At 42.9% G+C, this 20,392-nt stretch overlaps 1 protein-coding gene across 1 annotated transcript in view; it reads left to right on the top strand.

Moving 5' to 3' along the window:
• The window catches only part of DNAH8 (dynein axonemal heavy chain 8), a 1,267,128-nt gene that overhangs the window by 161,983 nt on the left and 1,084,753 nt on the right, over positions 1–20,392 (top strand). The window contains 3 exon segments of the mRNA XM_030199255.1: positions 358–471; positions 14,894–15,001; positions 16,421–16,522. Coding sequence (XP_030055115.1) covers positions 358–471; positions 14,894–15,001; positions 16,421–16,522 — 324 coding nt within the window.

Genomic DNA, 20,392 nt, shown 5'->3' on the forward strand with positions numbered 1-20,392 from the left:
CGCCCGTTTCATTTCTAACAGAAACGCGCCTTTTTTACTAGTTATACATAAGTTTCATCCACATTAACTATTAGAGCAAAGTATAATCTAGGATGCAAAACTCACCTTAGAAGCTTTACATCCAAAGCCTATTGTCCCTTCTGGAATCTAGATATCCCATTAACATTCTTAGGGTGAGAATTGTCTTAAATAATCTAAAGATATTCAAAAGTTCAGTGATAACAACACTGACATTGTCAGGAATTGTTCTATGTGAAGTTTAAAGTATAATTTTGAATCAACTTACCTACAAAAATGTACTTTATGTAACCATTTTTTGTTTAGCATAGATACCATCTCAAATACATTTTTTTATAGATGTGGAAAGAAATAGATGGAAGAATAACAGATGCTGCAAATGAATCAAAGGACAATGTCAAATTTTTATACACACTTGAAAAAGTTTGTCAGCCACTGTATTCCTTTGACTTAGTAAGTATGTATGTTTCTTTGGGCCAGCTGGGAGAATCTTAATGCAAAATTTCAAATCACATTCAGACAACATAAAACTGTTTACAGATATTGGCCTTGTTTGAATTTGTACTTCATTTGTCTCCTTTAAGAAGATATAAATTCTAAACAATACTTGAAATGCTACATTTCGAATATGCACTCTACTAGGGAATTAGGCATGTAGTTGCAGGTTGCTAACTGTCCAATGCATTTTCAAAGCTAATCTCTGTGAGCTGCATCATTTAAAACAATTTATTTATGACTATATAATATCTACACGTGTGCCCTGGATTTCTGCAGCTGTACTGGCAGACTGATATTCAGCCGCTGTGGGCAGTGTTTTTTTAAAAATGATGGCTATGGTGGTCAAAAAATATCTGGTTAGTGGTGCTGAAGTTCTGGCACTGAATACCTAGATAATGCAGTCTGCACCAGAATTGTTCCTGATACTGGCGATATTGAACCCACTATGTAGATAACTTAGCCAGATAACTGAGGATAGCCTCTTTGCTGTCCTCAGTTATCTGGATAAGTTATCCAGTAATGGACTGAATATTCCCACTAGTCAGATAAGTTCTGGCACTATCTGGATAATTTCGAAATCAAGAAACCATTTTGAAACTATAAATAATTTTTTTCTATTTTTTAATATGCTGTGCTGGTGAATATCTTTAAATGATAAATAATAAGTGCTCAATAAAATACAAGTTGCTCAGGCTGGTCTACTGAGTAGAGGGTCAGATGGAAGTAGAGGAAGGGGGAGCTGAGTACTATTACTATACTACTATTTAACATTTCTAAAGCGCTGCTAGGGTTACGCAGCGCTGTACAATTTAACAAAGAAGGACAGTTGAGGAGGGCAAAATGACCTGTGACGTTATTTCTTCGCAGATGTTGTCCTAAACATATTTTGTTTATACTTAGAGTTTGGGAACATGTGAAGTCATTTCTTATCAACTGATAAGAGCCAAGAGCTCTGGTGAGAAAGCTAGGGTCCATTGAAATGAATAGTGTCAAAATGGTATAAAAAGGGCAGCTTAGAGGGTATTAGATCAGAAGACTCTAGAAGGCTGGAGAGAGACGTGTCGTGAGGTGCTGTCCTACCATGTGACTGCCTGCTTTGCCTGTACCATCTTTGGGTAAGATACCAATGTCAATAAACTATATTACTATATCTCCTGACTACTGGGTTTCTTTCTAATTAGGGAACCTGCTACTGCCCAGACCATGTAACACTGTCATGAGCAGACACAAGGTTGGGGTAATTAAGTATCTGGAGGGAACATGCAATCCTTTACAGGATAGTAGAAAGCACATGGCTTCCGCTGGCAAACAGAGGTGGCAGACCTAATTATTAATCAGTAGCAACAAGTAGAATCCAACATCATGGCACTCAGCCCTACCTATCACCTATAAGGAGTTCCTGACAACAGTCCTTCTTTACTACTGTAATCATAATGAAAAATTTATCTCTGATAACGGTAACTGATACTTAGCTTGGAGCTGGATTCACTTGCGTCTTTTGACCCGCGATCGGGATCACCTCAGTAGAGCAGCGGAGATCTGTTGAGGGGTGATGGTGCTTATAGTGAAGGTGAAAGTAAAAACACACAAAAAGTTCCTCTTGTTAATTTATAACCATGTGGTTCTCTCACATTCCCTCTTGTTTACATTCTCAACACTACGTATGTTTCACTATTCTTAGCATCTTCAGGGGAACTTAATTGTACCGGAGCCACATTTCCTCTGGATAATGTCACACTGCAATATGTAATGACTTCATGTTTAACATTTGTTAAATCTATCTGTTCATATCTTTCCTAAAGTCAAACATATCCTGTTATATTTCAACATTTTTATTGATGATTGAGAAAAATAACTACATCCAATATCTGGCAGAAACATAAATGTCACCATCAAACTTTCAAAATAGAAATACAGTGATAAAGTCCATCATCAATCTTTTTAATAATTTCTCCCATTCCCCCTAACCCACCCTCCTTCCCCTCTGCTTTTATGTTCAAACATTTTTATTGATGACAATTCAAGAAGAATACATCTGCTTATATAGGTGTACGCAGTTCCAAGCTAAACTTGTATTCCTTGAAAACAAACTAAGCTAGTCCGTCAGCAGTCTTTTAAACGTAATCCCCCTTCCCCTCCATTCATAGTTAACTGTTTTATGTGATTAACTTGGCAAAAAAAACAAAAAAAGGAACAAAAATTGAAGGCATAACAAGATAGCAATGCCACATTGGTTATTCTCTCATTAATATTTAGTACTATCAATAACAGTCCAACATTTCCTGTAAAACGCCCCCCTCTAATCTTGTATTATCCATCTTTAGCTTCTCCTTCCCCAATTCTGATGGCCTGTTTTATAACTATGGAAAGAAAAGAGAGGGTCTTCAACTGTGTAAATTAAACCCATACTTAACAACTAAATATTCTTTTTCGCTTAGATTAATACAAAGTCCCCCTATCACGAATGAACCCTGTAGGCTGACAAGAACTAATAAGAGTACCCCTTCATCTCTGATCAATTGGTCTCACTATCCAGATCTCTAACAATAAAATCTATCTAATCTTAACAGTTCCTTATCCAACCACCTCCCCCAACCTTCCCTCTCTCCCACCCCCCTACCTCCTTCCTAACTTACCCCACCCCCCCAGGAACCTTAGGGAACCAGATTTTATTCAAATTAGGAAGCTCCCCCTTCACTTAGAAGTAGGCTACGACCTCTAGAACTTAGGATTTGCAAGTAAGGACCCTAAATCGCCAGGAATGTGATTTTCCTCCTCTGTGAAATCCTCGTGTTTCTAGCCTCCCAAGATAAGTGTAACTGATTTCTCCAGTGCCAGTATGGTCAGGGTTTCTTTACAGTCCAATACTGTAAAATACATTTCCTAGCTATTAGGCTCATCTTGCGGTTCATCAGGGTCGCAAATCGATTTTTACCTCTAAAGGCCCCCGGAGCATCTAATTGTTCTACCGTTCCCAACACCAAAATCCCCAACTTTTGTTCCCAGAACCGCTGGATTTGGCTCCAAAACCTTTTCAAAATTGGACAACTCCAGAACATAAGTAATAGGGTGCCCAGGCTCCTCCCACACTTAAGACATTCGGGGCCTTGTATCCCTCCCATATATACCAATTAAAATGGCGCCATATATCCTCTATAAATACATTGATACACACATTCTCTCAGTCGGGCATCGATAACTAATAGAGGTATTCTAGCTACTGTTTTGGCTATGTCCCACTGCATCACTGATGTCCCCAGCTCCTTCTCCCAAGCCCTCCTTAAATATTCATAATCCCTGGGGGGTGCCATTTGGTTATTGCTTTGAAGAGCAGTGAAATGGTAATCTTCCTTTCTCCAAAAGACTGAAAAACGTCTTGTAATTTAGTCCCCAATATATTCCTCAAAGGGTCCTTGGGTAGTGAAGCCACATAATGTCTCACCTGTCGTATAGCAAATCTATCCCCCCAGGAGTCTCCAACCCGACCCTCCAGGTCCTCGTCCGAGAGGGGCTGGCCATCTTCTCCTACCAGATGTGCAAGACATGTGATCCCCAGCTGGGCCCACTCAACAAATTGGCGGGCCGACATCCCAGGTAAAAATTCACAATTACCACGTATGGTAAGCTGGTCTGTCACCTCTAGATCCTCACCAAACTGCCGGACGATCACTCCCCACACAGCACGAAGCGGCCGTAATAACACATTTTTGCATAAGCCCTCAGGAAGCTGTCTTATTTTATGATGTAATAGCGAAAAAAAAAACTGGATATGGTGCAAAGTGTGCAGCCTCTAGGGTCGTGGGGGTATAGTGCCTAAGCACCAATCTCCTAAATGCCTTAACTGGCATGCTTGGCTGTAAAGCACTAAGTCTGGCATGCCTACTCCTCCTCGTCTCCAGCCTCCTATTAAATGAGAAAAAACAAATTCTAGGCTTTTTACCTCTCCCACAAAACTTTGATACTAGTCTATAAAAGCTCCTCAGATATTTACGACGTAACCAGAGCGGCGCTATTTGTAAAGCATAAAGCCATTTGTGAAATATCACCATTTTAACCAAATTCACTCTGCCCAACAATGATAACGGTAAATCCTGCCAACCTTGCAGCACACTGCAGGTCTCCTCCAGTAGTCTAGTAACGTTAAGGTCCTGTATCATTAGCGGATTCATAGGCAGCCTAATTCTCAAGTAGCTAAAAGAGGTATATGCTCTCTTCAAAGGAAAGTCACCCCTCCAACATCTCCAGACCTCCGAAGAGGCTATAGCCTCCAATTTCCCTAAGTTTAATTGTAGGCTTGCGTATTCCCCATATTCTGCAAAGATCTCCAGTAAAGAAGCTAAGGACTCTTGTGGTTTTGTCAAATGAACCAAAATATCATTGGCAAATGCCGCCACTTTAAAGATCTCCTTTCCTATCTCTACCCCTGCCACCGCCGGCTGCTCCTCAATATCTCTTAACAGCGGGTCTAATGTCAGCACAAACAGAAGAAGCGAGAGAGGACAGCCCTGTCGAGTTCCCAGGTGAATTTCAAAGTCCTCTGTTTCGACCTCGTTGACTGATATTCTAACCTTTGGGTTCGAGTATAAAGCCTTTATCCCTGATAAAAATCTTCCCGAGAATCCATTCTTCTGTAGTACCGTGTATAGAAAACTCCAATACTCTCGATCAAAAGCTTTCTCGGCTTCAAAGCTTACCAAAAGGGAATCTATATTCCCCCGTCGCCTGACTTCTAACAAGGTCAAACCTTTCCTCACATTTTTAGCAATCGTTCGTCCTCTCACAAAACCTACCTGTGAGTCCTTTAACAATTTTGGCAGGACTCTCGCTAATTTATTTGCCCAAATCTTGGCTAACATCTTAACTTCGTAGTTTAACAACGAGATAGGTCTGTATGATTAGGCGAATTCTGGGTCTTTCCCCTTCTTGGGAATCACTATGATACGAGCTGTATTTAATGCAGGGGATATTTGTTCCGTTTCTACTAAAACGTTAAACATATTTGTCAGTGGTTCTGCTATCTCCTCTCCCATTATTTTATAAAATTCTGCCCTGTATCCATCCACCCCCGGCGCCTTAGTCAGTGTACTTTGATTGATCACCACCATTACCTCTTCTGCTGTTATAGGGCTATTGAGCTTTTGTTCATCTCGTGATGAAAGCATTGTCAGATTAAGTTGGTTCAGATATAAAGCCCCCGGCAAGCCGTCTTCTTGCGGGGTCTCATTAAGTCGTTTATAATAATTACAGAATATCTCACTGATTTCCCTGTCCGTATGAACTCGGGTTCCCAGACTCGTCCTCATAGTTAGGATCCTAGTCCTGCCTTGCTTAGCCGCGATTAGACGTGCCATCAGCCGACCCCCTTTGTTCCCATATTTATAGAGCTGGTATCTATAATAGGTCTGCGACTTCAATGCCCTTTGATGTAAGAGCTCATTTAACGCCGTTTGTAGAGTTAATAAATGCTGCTTATTTGTCCCAGAGGGTACGTGGCCATATCTTCTCTGAGCGATGCCTAATAATGTACTCAATTGTAATATTTCCTGATCTCTAGCTTTATGTTTATGTGACATATAACTAATAATCTCGCCGCATAGCACCACTTTAGCTGCCTCCCAATATAGTATCCTATCTCCCACATGTTCTTGGTTATGAAGCTTGTAGTCCTGCCAACATTTATGAATGAAAGCCTTGAAAGTTTGATCTCAATATAATTCTATGGGGAATACCCAACGTCATTTCGAATCCCCCCCTTCCTTTGGTATCCAGCTCATTTCCACCCATGCATGTTCGGAAATCCCGTATGTTCCCAAATCCGATCTTGTAACCGACCCAAACGTTTGATCCGAAATCAGCAAATAGTCAACACAAGCTTGAGTGCCATGTGCTCGGGAAAGATGCGTATAGTCTTTCTCCTGGGGGTGGAGTGTCCGCCATACATCCACTAGCCCCACCTGGCGGCAAAGATTAAGCAGCCCTCGGGCCTCCTGTCCAGACGCATTCCTTCGAGGCCCTGTGCTATCTATCAATGGATCCATCACCATATTAAAGTCCCCTCTTAATACTATGGGTAAGGAAGCCCCCATTAACAATTTGGATGTAAGCAGCCTATAGAGCTTCCAATCATATTGGTTCAGGGCATACGCATTTCCAAACAGAATTTTTTGACGCTTAATCATGACTTCACATAGCACATACCTTCCACCCGGGTCAGTAAATCGCAGATCTAACTTATCTACTACTCCCTTCCTAAACAAAATGTCAACCCCCCTTTTTTCCCCTGAGCTGTTGCAGACACACATTCCCCCACCCACCAAGATCTTAATTTAGCGTGTTCAGAAGTTGATAGGTGGGTTTCCTGTAGTAAAGCAATGTCAACTTTGTGTCTTTGTAAGTGCTGCAAAATCTTGGTTCGCTTAATAGGGGAATTGATGCCTCCTACATTCCATGTAACCACTTTCAGAGTCCCATGTTCTCATGGGATTTAATTATATCAGATGCAAACCATTTCTGTGCTAGAGAGGGGCGTCCCAGCTATCACCCCCCCTCCGGCCTTCCTAAGGAGCTTCCAGTTCTCCACCAATACCCAACCGTTGTAGTCCCCCAGGTTCCTTCCCCATCCCCTCTCTTTACCCCCCCCTCCCTCTCCCTCCCCTCCTATCCCTGCCTAAATTTCTACCCCAAACTCCCCTTTATAGCCCCCCTGTCTCTAAATGAGACCATCACGATTGACACAACTTACCCCCACCCCCTCTTTTAAACAACACTTAAAAGCATCCCCACTTGTCAATAGTTCCCACCTGTACCAGCAGCACTATGCCTCTTTATCAATGTCATAGTAACAAGAAGAAGAGAGAAGAAGGAAAGGAAAAAAAAAAACCCAAAACACAGAAACATACATTCCTCAGAGCTCGTTAATCACAAAGGCCTCTATAGCTCCTGCAGTTGCTGTACCTTTATTATAGTCTCATCCAGCCACAGCTAATGACCATCTCGACCCCAAATGCATAAGGTCCATTAAAGCTCCATCCTAGCCTGGCCATTGATTAAGGTCTCAGTGGTCTCAGCAGGCGTCCATTACACATATCCAAATGTCTTTTCTGCAGTGGCATGTCAAAATGGCCTCAAAATACCTGCCCTGGGCTGTTGTTAGTTCATCGTCACTGCCTTGGCTTCTGCACTTCTCTGAATTGCGCCAGGCCACTCAGGGGATCCATCAAGGTATTCGCCAACGTGAGGCCACTGATATAACAAATTTGTAGCTTCCAGCACAGCCAAAATAGCCAGATCATATGTCGCTTAGTCTTTTCAGACCTCCTTTAATCGCCGTATCAATTTTCTCTGTCATCTGGGCTCCACCGAGTTCAAAAAGGCTTGCGCTTGCTCTACCGTAGTGTAGGTCTTTGTGTCCGCCTGACAGGCTACTCTTAGCTTTGCCGGGTATTGCAGAGCAAATCTAATTTTCATGGCAAACAGCCTTGTGCAGATTGGTGAAAATTTCCTCCTCTGCACAGCCACTGCTGCTGAGTAATCTTGAAAACATAAAATTTTTGTATTCTCATAGCGCAGCTCTTGGCCTCTTCTCAGGGCTTGCAACATAGCCTCTTTATGAGCAAATTTAACAAGCGGCAAATCACCACTCTCGGCCGTGCATTTGCTACAGGCTTGGGGCCCACCCGATGCACTCTTTCAACTTGGAGAACTCCTAAATCTGCTGGGAGTTGTAGTTGCTCTCGCAGCCATTTTTCCAGGACAATCCGCAATCCTGTGCCCTCTATCGCCTCTGGAAGACTCACAAATCTTAGGTTCTTCCTCCTTGCTCTACTTTCAAGGTCTTCAAGCTTCTCCTCATAGCCCTCTACCAGAGATCGTAGCCTGGTATTTTCCTCCTCCACCGTCTGTACTCTGTCTTCCAGGGCTCCCTGGTGCTGGTGAAATTCCGCTAGGTCTTTATTGAGCTGTCCTAGATTCTCCTGGACCTGGGCTAATTTAACATCAATGGGACCCAATCTTCTATCCAGCAGAGGCTCAATGGTGTTCATCACCTCAGCTGCTACCTCCGCCACCCACGCTGAGCTTAAAGTGTTCGCAGCCAGACTCGCCGGAGCCGCCATTTTGTCTTCCCCCGTTCGTGCCTTCTCTTTCTCTCTTCTGACTCCTTTCGCTGCCATAGAATCTTTAATGTGAAAGCGAGGACGCTGCGCTGTTTGATCAAATGCTGCGGAGTAAGTGAGCCTCGATGTGGGCTTAAAATCGCCGATTTTGAGGGGTGAACGGGTAAGCTGGCAGGAGCGAAGGTTTTTACCAGCCGCTTCTGATCATGGCGCCATGTGATCTCCAAACATATCCTGTTAAATTGAATCGAACTTTCTTCTTATCAGTCTTCTTACTTTTAACTTCTCTATAATACTTGAATGCTTACCTTCAAGGAGGGATGATTGTCTCATGCGGGGTCAACCGATAGAAGAACAGGCAGGTACTTGCAGAGGAACTCTCCGCCCTTCTCAGGGCCAATGCGGTCGAGCCCGTTCCACCGGGGCAAGAAGGGCTGGGATTCTATTCCAGGTACTTCCTTGTGCAAAAGTAAATGGGGGGGGGGGGGGGGGGGTGCGTCCCATCCTAGACCTAAGGGCCCTGAACAAATTCCTTGTCCGAGAAAAGTTCAGGATGCTTTCCCTGGGCACCCTTCTTCCCATGATTCAGGAGAACGATTGGCTATGCTCTCTGGACTTGAAGGATGCTTATACTCACATCCCGATACTTCCAGCTCACAGGAAGTATCTTCAATTCCGTCTGGGAACGCAACACTTCCAATATTGTGTTCTGCCCTTTGGGCTCGCGTCCGCGCCCAGGGTGTTTACCAAATGCCTTGCGGCAGTTGCAGCGGTGCTACACAGACTGGGAGTGCATGTGTTCCCTTATCTCGATGATTGGCTGGTGAAGAACACCTCAGAGGCGGGGGCTTTGCAGTCTATGCAGATGACTATCCAACTTCTGGAGCTACTGGAGTTTGTTATAAATTACCAAAGCCCCATCTTCTTCCACTTCAAAGACTAGAATTCATAGGAGCTCTGCTAGACTCACGGATGGCTCATGCCTATCTCCTCGAGCCGAGAGCAGACAATCTTCTGTCTCTTGTCTCCTGTCTCCATGGCCAGAGCGTCTTGGCAGATCACAGCTCGGCAGATGTTGAGACTTCTAGGCCATATGGCCTCCACAGTTCATGTGACACCCATGGCTCGTCTTCATATGAGATCTGCTCAATGGACCCTAGCTTCCCAGTGGTCTCAGGTGCTGGGAATCTGGAAGATGTGATCCTGGTGTCCACCGGTTTTCAGAATTCTCTCTTGTGGTGGATGGTTTGATCTAATTTGACCTTGGGATGTCCCTTCTAAATTCCTCAGCCACAAAAAGTGCTGACTACGGACGCATCTCTCCTGGAGTGGAGAGCTCATGTAGATGGGCTTCACACTCAGGGAGCATGGTCCCTCCAGAAATCCGATCTCCAGATCAATCTCCTGGAGTTGCGAGCGGTCTGGAACACTCTAAAGGCTTTCAGAGATCGGCTGTCCTATCAAATTATCCAAATTCAGACAGACAATCAGGTTGCGATGTACTACATCAATAAGCAGGAGAAACACTGGATCTCGCCTCCTGTGTCGGGAAGCCGTCAGCATGTGGCTGTGGGCTTGCCGTTTCGGCATGTTTCTCCTGGCCACATATCTGGCAGGCGTAAACAACAGTCTGGCCGACAGGTTGAGCAGGATAATGCAACCTCATGAGTGGTCGCTCCACTCAGGCATGGTACGCAAGATCTTCCGAGCGTGGGGCACCCCCTCGGTGGATCTTTTTGCCACTCAGATCAATCACAAGGTCCCTCAGTTCTGTTCCAGATTTCAGGCTCATGATAGGCTAGCGTTGGATGCCTTTCTCCTCCATTGGGGGGAAGGGCCTTCTGTATGCGTATCCTCCCATACCTCTGGTGGGCAAGACTTTGCTGAAACTCAAGCAAGACCGCAGAACCATGATTCTGATTGCTCCTTTTTGGCCGCGTCAGGTTTTGTTCCCTCTTCTTCTGTAGTTGTCCTCTGAAGAACCGTGGAGATTGGAGTGTTTTCCAACCCTCATAACTCAGAACGAGGGGGCACTTCTGCATCCCAACCTCCAGTCTCTGGCTCTCATGGCCTGGATGTTGAGAGCGTAGAATTCGCTTCCTTGGGTCTTTCTGAGGGTGTCTCCTGTTTCTTGCTTGCTTCCGGGAAAGATTCCACGAAGAGGTGTTACTCTTAAATGGAGGAGGTTTGCCGTCTGGTGTGACAGCAAGGCCCTAGATCCTCGCTCTTGTCCTACACAGACCCTGCTTGAATACCTTCTACACTTAAAAGAGTCTGGTCTCAAGACCAAGTCAGTAAGGGTTCATCTTAGTTCAATTAGTGCTTATCATCAGCGTGTAGAAGGTTGGCCTATCTCTGGACAGCCTTTAGTTGTTTGCTTCATGAGAGGTTTGCTTTTGTCAAAGCCCCCTGTCAAACCTCCACCAGTGTCATGGGATTTCAACGTAGTTCTCACGCAGCTGATGAAGCCTCCTTTTGAGCCACTGAATTCCTGCCATCTGAAGTACTTGACCTGGAAGGTCACTTTCTTGGTGGCTGTTACTTCAGCTCATAGAGTCAGTGAGCTTCAAGCCTTGGTACCCCATGCTCCTTATACTAAATTTCATCATAACAAAGTAGTCCTCTGCACTCACCCTAAGTTCTTGCCGAAGGTGGTGTCGGAGTTCCATCTGAACTAGTCAGTTGTCTTGCCAACATTCTTTCCCCGTCCTCATACCCGCCCTGTTGAACGTCAGTTGCACACATTGGACTGCAAGAGAACATTGGCCTTTTATGTGGAGCGTACGAGCCCCTTCAGACAGTCCGCCCAAATGTTTGTGTCCTTTGATCCCAACAGGTCGCTGTCGTGAAATACACCATTTCCAGTTGATTAGCAGATTGCATTTCCTTCACTTATGCCCAAGCTGGGCTGGCTCTTGAGGGGCATGTCACGGCTCATAGTGTTAGAGCCATGGCAGCGTCGGTGGCCCACTTGAAGTCAGCCTCCATTGAAGAGATTTGCAAGGCTGCGATGTGGTCATCAGTCCACACATTCACATCTCACTACTGCCTTCAGCAGGATAGCCAATGCGACAGTCGGTTTGGGCAGTCGGTGCTGCAGAATCTGTTTGGGGTGTAGAATCCAACTCCACCCCCCTAGACCCATTTTTATTCTGTTCCAGGCTGCACTCTCAGTTGTTTCTTCGTAGGTCAGTCTTTGTTATGTCCTCGCCGTTGTGAGGCCCAATTGACCTTCTTTGTTGTTTTGAGTGAGACTGGGTGCTAGGGATACCCCATGCGTGAGAACAAGCAGCCTGCTTGTCCTTGGAGAAAGCGAAGATACAGACCTGTAACGGGTGTTCTCCGAGGACAGCAGGCTGATTGTTCTCACAAACCCTCCCTCCTCCCCGTTGGAGTTGAATTTTTTTGCTTTTTGATCTAACTGAGGTGGCAACGGACACGCGTGTGCGGGAAGACGGCCGCGCATGCGCAGTGGGCGTGCCCCGTGCACTGGATCCTCATCCAAAGCTTCTGGAATTTACTTGGTAAACTCCCGGTTCCTCGGGCCGCCATGGACGCCGACCCATGTGTGAGAACAATCAGCCTGCTGTCCTCGGAGAACACCCGCTACAGGTATGTATCATCGCTTTACCATTATTGTGTCTTGCTTTTTGGCCTCACATCTGCTCTCAAAGTCTTAACAAAATGCTTCACAGTAGTCACAGCGTTGCTACACAGACTGTGAGTGCATGTATTTCTCTACTTGGACAATTGGTTGGTAAAGTAGATATGAAAGGAAGGTTCTCAAGAATCAATGCAGAGAACTATTCAGATACTAGTTACTGTAATTTGATATCAGCTACCCAGTCCCATCTCTTTCCGGTTCAATAATTGGAGTTCTTTGAAGCCCTGCTAGACCCGGTGCATGTTTGAGTCTTCCTACTAGCTTCTAGGGCAGATGCTTTGATAGCATGATTCATCAGATTCAACAAAGCCAGCAGGTCTCAGCTCAGCAGATGTTGCAGTCGATGTTCACATGTCCTTTATTGTGCATGTCACATTCATGGCATGCTTCATTTGAGAGAGGCCCAATGGACTATAGCTTTCCAGTGGTGTCATTACTGTCACTCTGCAGCTCGCAGAGTTACTCTTGTGGTGGACAATTTGGCACAATTTAATGATCGGACTTCCATATTCCCCCTCCTCACAAGACATCAACAACAGATGCATCCTACTTGGGCTGAGAGGCTCATGTGTATGGGGTTCACACTCAGGGTCACTGGTCTGTCTGCCCAGGAGACTCCACTCCACATCATCCTCCTGGAGCTAAGGGCCATTTGTCATTCAGAGATTGACTACATGAAAATAAAGCAGGCACAGGATCATATATCTTATATCAGAAAGCGGTCAGAATGTGGAGTAGGCCTCCAACTATATTATGTTACCCAGAAGAAACAAATCTCCGCAGGAGTAAGGAATGTAAAGCAAAAAGAGCAAATATAACTAAAAAAATAATAATGGACAACACTCCAGAAGAAAAAATGTTTTTTATGCTCAGAGCCACATACCTAGCAGGCAAAGACAATAGTTGCATCCACACATGGACATTGCCTGGGAGATCTTCTGAGAGTGGGTCATGCAAGGCTCCACGTTAGGAGTCATTGACCAAGAAAGGGATCTAGGTGTCGTTGATAAGTTGATAAGTTGATAAGTTGAAACCTTCTGCTCAGTGTGCTGCAGTGGCTAAGAAAGCAAATAGAATGTTAGGTATTATTAGGATAAGAATGGAAAACAAAAATGAGGACGTTATAATGCCTTTGTATCGTGCCATGGTGCGACCTCACCTCGAATATTGTGTTCAATCCTGGTTGCCACATCTCAAAAAAGTGGAATTAGAAAAGGCACAGAGAAGGGCGACGAAAATGATAAAGGGGATAGGACGACTTTCCTATGAGGAAAGGCTAAAGTGGTTAGGGCTCTTCAGAAGCTTGGAGAAAAGGCAGCTGAGGGGTGATATGATAGAGGCCTATAAAATAATGAGCGGAGTGGAACGGGTAGACGTGAAACATCTGTTTATGCTTTCCAATAATACTAGGATTAGGGGGTATGTGATGAAGCTACGAAGTATTAAATTTTCTTAAATTTTCTTCACTCAACTTGTAATTCAACTCTGGAATTTGTTGCCAGAGAATGTGGTAAAGGTGATTAGCTTAGCAGAGTTTAAAAACGGTTTGGACGGCTTCCTAAAGGAAATGTCCATAGACCATTATTAAATTGGACTTGGGGAAAATCCACATATTTCTGGAATAAGCAGTATAAATTGTTTTGTACTTTTTTGGGATCTTGTCAGGTATTTGTAACCTGGATTGGCCACTGTTGGAAACAGGATGCCGGGCTTGATGGACCTTTGATCTTTCCCAGTATGGCAATACTTACATACTTATGATCCCACTGTTCCTATGTTACTGGCCTGAGTTGTATTATCTCAGAGAAATAAGCTGTTGTCAGTGTGTTCTATTGACTTTGATTAGCTGGGTAAATTACTATGCCTGAAGAACTCCTGTTCTCTTTAGTTTGCTAAGACTGACCTCTGATAATGAATAAATAAGTTTTATTGAAAGATATTGATTGTTTTACTAACCAGCAATGCTTCCTGTCACTCTACAAAACTCAATTCCTGTGTCAATAATTTTGCATTATGATTCTTTTACATTGATCCCTGAATAAAAGCTCTTAGTTATGACTGAAAAGGTTTCTTTCTTTAACATCACCTTTGGGTTAAAAGCATATGCTTGGGAAAGGGTTAAAACATAACTTTGCACACTTTAATTTTTTATTCACCCTCCATATATCTGAAGGTGTTCTCCATCCTGTCTCTTGAAAGCATTAGCCTCCACAGGGTAACCTAGGATGGATAGGGATTACAAATGCTATGTTTAAATTTGATTATATTTGTAGTTTTTTTTATTTATTATTATTTCACATATAATTGATAAACAATCATTATCAAGCCTAAGCTTGTACAGAAAGGTATACATTCCAGGAATAATTAATATATTTGTAGTTTTTAAAAAATTCTACTTATTTATTTTGAACATTTTTGTGGTACCGTATAAAATAGTATTAACTTATGAATGAGTGAATCAAAAGGTATTCTGAGGTTTTTCAGGTATATAATTACAGTGAAGAAACTCATCGTTCAATCAATGTTTAGCTTAGAATTCTACTGGAGTGACATTGTTTCATAAGTCATTTTAAATTATTTATTATAATTTCAATTTTAGGTTCCTATGGCTCATGGAATACAAAATCTGATAAATGCCATAAGAATGATTCACAGTGTCTCCAGATATTATAACACATCTGAGAGAATGACATCATTGTTAATTAAGGTAGGTGAATCAGAAATATTTAGAAATCCATGATTTGTAATATGAAATGAATCAGTGGCCTGTTTAATTTTTTACACTTTCTGTGCTGTAACATCAAAAATTAATGAGCAGTGTGACACCCTGAGCGAGAGTTGGGGAAGTGGGCTGTTAAAGTAACAGCTAGAGAAGGGGGTGAAGCCAAAAATAAGTATTCAAAAGGAATCCTCGAGCCTGTTTCTTTCACAGGACTCAAGACATAGGGTAGGGAAACATCTGCAGTTCAGTACATCCAGTTTTTTTTTTGTTTCAACAATTTTTTTTATTGATGAGGTCACATGGTATACAATTCCATCTCAGTCAATATAAATCGTATAACAGCGGTCTAGTACACATTACTAAACCTGAAACGTCCATCATCAATGTTTTCCAAACTTTTCTCCCCTATCCCTTCCTTCTTGTCTTCTCCTATATTTATAATGTGTACATGTATAATTACTGTGCAGTTGCATAACTATTAACAATAAACTTTTATATGAAACTCCAATATTTATAACTCATGTTTTACTCAGTGTATTATCCCAACAGTATTTACTGGTGGGTCTTCTTAATATGCTCCTTCAAAGGATTGTTCTCCTATCTAATAATACACATGTCCCTCTATTATGCATTGAACATTACCCTTCCTATTCCTATACCCCCCTCCCTCCAACCTCCCTCCCCCTCTACTCGCATAAAATGTTCTCTACACATCATGGTTAGTTACCTCTACCTCTGCACATGCTATTACTACCAGAGTGTAAAATATTGGTCTTGCTTCTTTTGGCACTGTGCTCCTCTTATAATAGGGGCAGATTATTGAGCATTGCGCTTCTCGCTTTATGTGAGATACTGTGTAAATATCTGTTATTTTATTTATAACAGTTGCAGGAGGGAATTGTGAATCTGCAATAAATAAAGGATTTCAAAATTAAATTTTCATATATTCTTTGCTTTTTGTGGCCTTAGGTTTTTTGTTTATTTTAAATCTTAAGCCACTAGAGAGCAATTTTCTGTAAGGGAAAATTTACCCAGGTGAAAGATTCCTTGAAAATTGTCTTCTGATATGTTGTTAACAAATCTGAATCCCCCTTCTTTTCAAAACAAATATACAGTTGATTTTTACTGAAATGGATCGAGGAATGAATGGTAGAATGATAGCAGGGGGAGGGGAATGTTAGGTATTGTTCCTCATGTTATAAATTTTTAAGAATGTAAAGTTGAACTACAGAAAAGTGGTTGCCTGAGGAAAGGATCTTATTTGTATGAAAGCTTGCATCATTGGTCTTACAAATTTCTCACATATTATCAGATATGATTTTCTTATAGCTTTATATTCTATCTCTTCTTACTTACCTAGCCTTTTTCATCCACTCAAAATTGTATTCATTTGTCTTTCTTAAGGTTACAAATCAAATGGTTACTGCATGTAAAGGATATATTACTGACTGTGGTAAATCTACTGTATGGGAACAAGATACATCAACTGTAATGAATAAAATTCAGGTCTGTATAACAATGTAGTTAATGGGGTAGAAAGATATATGTCAGGGCAGTATTCAGAAGAACATTTGTTTTGGCATTTCCCCCCTTTTTCTTCCTGCCAATAGTCTTCCTCAGATGGCATGTCACATAGAAAGAAACATCAGAATATGTCTGACTTTTTTTATTTATATATGTTTTGTGCTTGGCTAGATTATTTATTTATTTATGGTTCATTTATATCCCACATTTTCACACACATGCAGGCACAATGTGGCTTACAGAAAATTAGGAGGAAGTACAAATTATGAAGATACAGATAAAGCCAAAAAAGGTTAAACAAGGGGAGCATTGACTAACAGTGGAAAACTAAGCAGGGTGGGGAACGTAAAGGGGAATATTAATCAGCAGGGGAACAAGGGGAGTAGGTTGCAACAAAGAAGTAAGTCTTCAGTAATTTCTTGAAGAGGGTGTGGTCCATTTGCATTTTGAGGTGCCTCGGCAGAGCATTCCACATTTTTGGGCAGCAGTAGCGGAAAGACGAGGAAAACATCTTCTTGTATTTGACACCCTTGCAATTTGGAAAGTGGAGTTGAAGATATGACCGGGCAGCAGGCACAGAATTCCTGAGTGGAAGGTCAATCAAGTTAAGCATGTTATCTGGGGCAAGCCCATAGATAATTTTATGGGTTAAAGCACAGACTTTAAAGGTGATACGTTCTTGTACAGGTAGCCAGTGAAGGTTGTAGCGCAGAGGCTGCGCATGTGTGAATTAATTCTCACCCAAAATCAGTCTCGTGGCTGTGTTCTGGACTTTCTGGAACTTTTTTAGGAGAGAGAGTTTGCAGTCTGCATAAATCCCACTGCAGTAATCAAGGTGGGACAGTACTAGCCAGTGCACAAGGGTGCGAAACAGCTCTCTTGGAAGAAAATATCTAATGCGCCGGAGCCTCCACATAGCATTAAACATACGTTTGCAGACCAGTTGCATGTGATGGTCTAACTGTAGGTGCACATCCAGATTCACACCTAAGAGACACAAACTGTTGGAAATTGGTAGGACATAGCCTTGAACTGGTAGAGTAGTTTCAGTGAGTGGGCAATGGGGGGACGAGAGTATGATACATTGGCTTTTGTCCTTGTTAAGTTTGAACCGAAACACCTGAGCCCAGTGTTCGATTGTGGAGAAGCTAACGTCAATGAGATCAGCTATTTCAGATACGGTGGTATGAAAGGGGATGTAGATGGTTATGTCTTCGGTGTAGATGAACGGATTGAGACCAAGGTCCTCTAGAGCTGTGGCTAACGGTACCAGCATGATGTTAAATAATGTTGGAAAGAGGGGCGAACCCTGGAGTACCCCGCAAGAGGCAGTCCATGGAGCAGAGATGGTTGAATTCATGGTGACCCGATAGGATCTGGAGGTTAAGAAGCCCTTGAACCAGCGTAGAACCAACCCACCTACGCCGAAAGAGTCAAGAAGATGAAGTAGTATGTTGTGGTCCACCATATCGAAGGCGCTTGACATGTCAAATTGAAGCAAAAGTACTTTTCAACCAATGGATAGCTCTTGTTTGAAGTTTGATAAGCTGGTGACTAGTACTGTCTCAGTGCTATAATGGGTATGGAAACCTGACTGCGAATGGTGAAGGATGTTAAAGATAGTCAGGAATTCATTCAACTGGACGTTTACCATACTCTCAATTAATTTGATAACCAATGGTATGGAAGCCACTGGGCGATAATTGGAAATAACATCGGATTTAACCTTAAGGTTCTTTGGTATGGGCGTGAGTAGAATATTACCTTGCTCTGGCGGGAAAGTCCCAGTTTCTAGCATATAGTTTAGATAGGAAGTCAGATCTTCAACAAGACATTTCGGAGCAGCTTTCAAAAGGTGGTTTGGACAGACATCCAGTCTGCAGTATTTATTAGAGAACTTTTTTAGGGCAGCGGATACGTTGTCAAATAGTAGAACATTGAAGTTGGTCCTTGTACGATCAGCTGGGCAGAAATCCTCGGACTTTGGCAAGGAGCCTAAGAACGTGTCCACAGCTGGAATACTACTAACTGATGTTGAACGTAAGGCTAAGACTTTCTCTTTGAAATAAGTTGCAAGTTGAGTGGCAGAAGGAAGGTCACCATCACAGACTTCTAACCTTTGGGTATCAAGGAAGGAGTTTAGGAGTTGATGCACCTTTTTAATGTCCCGGCCTGCTGACTGCAACGTAGTTGAAAAATAAGTTCTTTTTGCTTGCCTGATGGTGTATTTGTATTTTCGGTGTCAGTCTTTCCACGCACTAAGTGGTAGATCTGTTTTCCGTTTGTGCCAAGCTCTTTCTATTCTTCTGGTCTCAGTTGAGTTTTAAGGCTGGAAGAGAACCAAGGTGTGGAACTGCGGATGTAGGAAGTTTTGAGGCGTAATGGCGCAAATCTAGCACGGCCAGACATCTAGTTTCCAGATCGGTAAGGTAGTGAGATGATTGTGTATTGAACACGCTGTCAGCACTGTAAAAATACTTTCAGAATAGAGAAGGGTCAATGACGCCTCTAGAATAGTATGTGTGAGTCTTTCGAGGCTGAGGGAGACCTGAGGTTCGCCAATGGAGGGTGAAATGCAGTTTGTGATGGTCAGACCAGGAAGATTCGGACCAGCTAATGTCATGTAGGAGAAAATTGGCATCATCCAAAAATTTAAAAGAGAGAAGATCTAATGAGTGCCCTTTGCAGTTTATTGAAAGTGGAAGTATGTCAGACTCACTGAACGAAGTTCGGATGGTGGTGTTATTGAAACCGGGTTGGGACCCTGAACAACCATCATCTTATAGACCAATATCCTTGCTGAATGTAGAGGCAAAGATGTTTGCTAAAATATTAGCCAATCGGCTAGCGGTGATATTGCCTTTGCTGGTAGAGGACAGTCAGGTGGGATTTGTGAGAGGGCGAACTATAGCCAAAAATACGCGGAGGGTTCTGGCCTCGATGGAGTGGGTGGAGAGGAAGGGGATGCCTTCCCTTCTTATTATTTTTAATGCAGAGAAGGCATTTGATAGAGTGAATTGGAACTTTCTGTTTGCAACGTTGGAGGCCTATGGTTTTAGGGGAAGGTAGGTCAAGGCAGTACAAGCACTATATAAGGCACCAAGGGCGGTAGTGTGGGTGAATGGAATTTCATCAAAACCTATTTCCATTCAACGTGGGACAAGGCAAGGGTGTCCAATGTCACCTCTGGTAGGAAACATGGATTTTGTGACGGGCAATGATAATGTCAGCTTCCGACACTGGGAATGAAAGGGGGTTAGATATGTAAGAGATCTTTTGGACAATGAAGGAAACCTTATAACTTGGGAGACATTGCTGAATTTAGGGAAAGTGGAATTACGGAATATGTTTGCTTATAGACAGATACAGCATTACATTCAGAGTCTAGATTCAAAAGATATGCGGTTCCTCCTTAGACATCTATTACTAGAATTTTTTGAGCCAATCCAAGATAGGGGAATATCTGTATCCACATTAAAGAAAGCTTTAGAGAATATACTACTACTTAACATTTCTAAAGCGCTACTAGGGTTACGCAGCGCTGTTCAATTTAACATGGAAGGACAGTCCCTGCTCGAAGAGCTTACAATCTAAAAAGACAAATGTACAGTTAATCAGATAGGTCAGACAGATTGGGGCAACCTATGTGTTCGAAGGGTTAGGTTCCGAATGCAGCATTGAAGAGATGAGCTTTAAGCAAGGATTTGAAGATGGGTAGGGAGGGGGCTTGGCGTAGGGATTCAGGAAGACTGTTCCAGGCATAGGGTGAGGCAAGGCAAAATGAGCGGAGCCTGGAGTTGGCAATGGTGGAGAAGGGTACTGAGAGGAGGGATTTGTCATGTGAGCGGAGGT

Source organism: Microcaecilia unicolor, chromosome 3, assembly GCF_901765095.1.
Source record: "Microcaecilia unicolor chromosome 3, aMicUni1.1, whole genome shotgun sequence".
NCBI classification, from domain to species: Eukaryota; Metazoa; Chordata; class Amphibia; order Gymnophiona; family Siphonopidae; genus Microcaecilia; species Microcaecilia unicolor.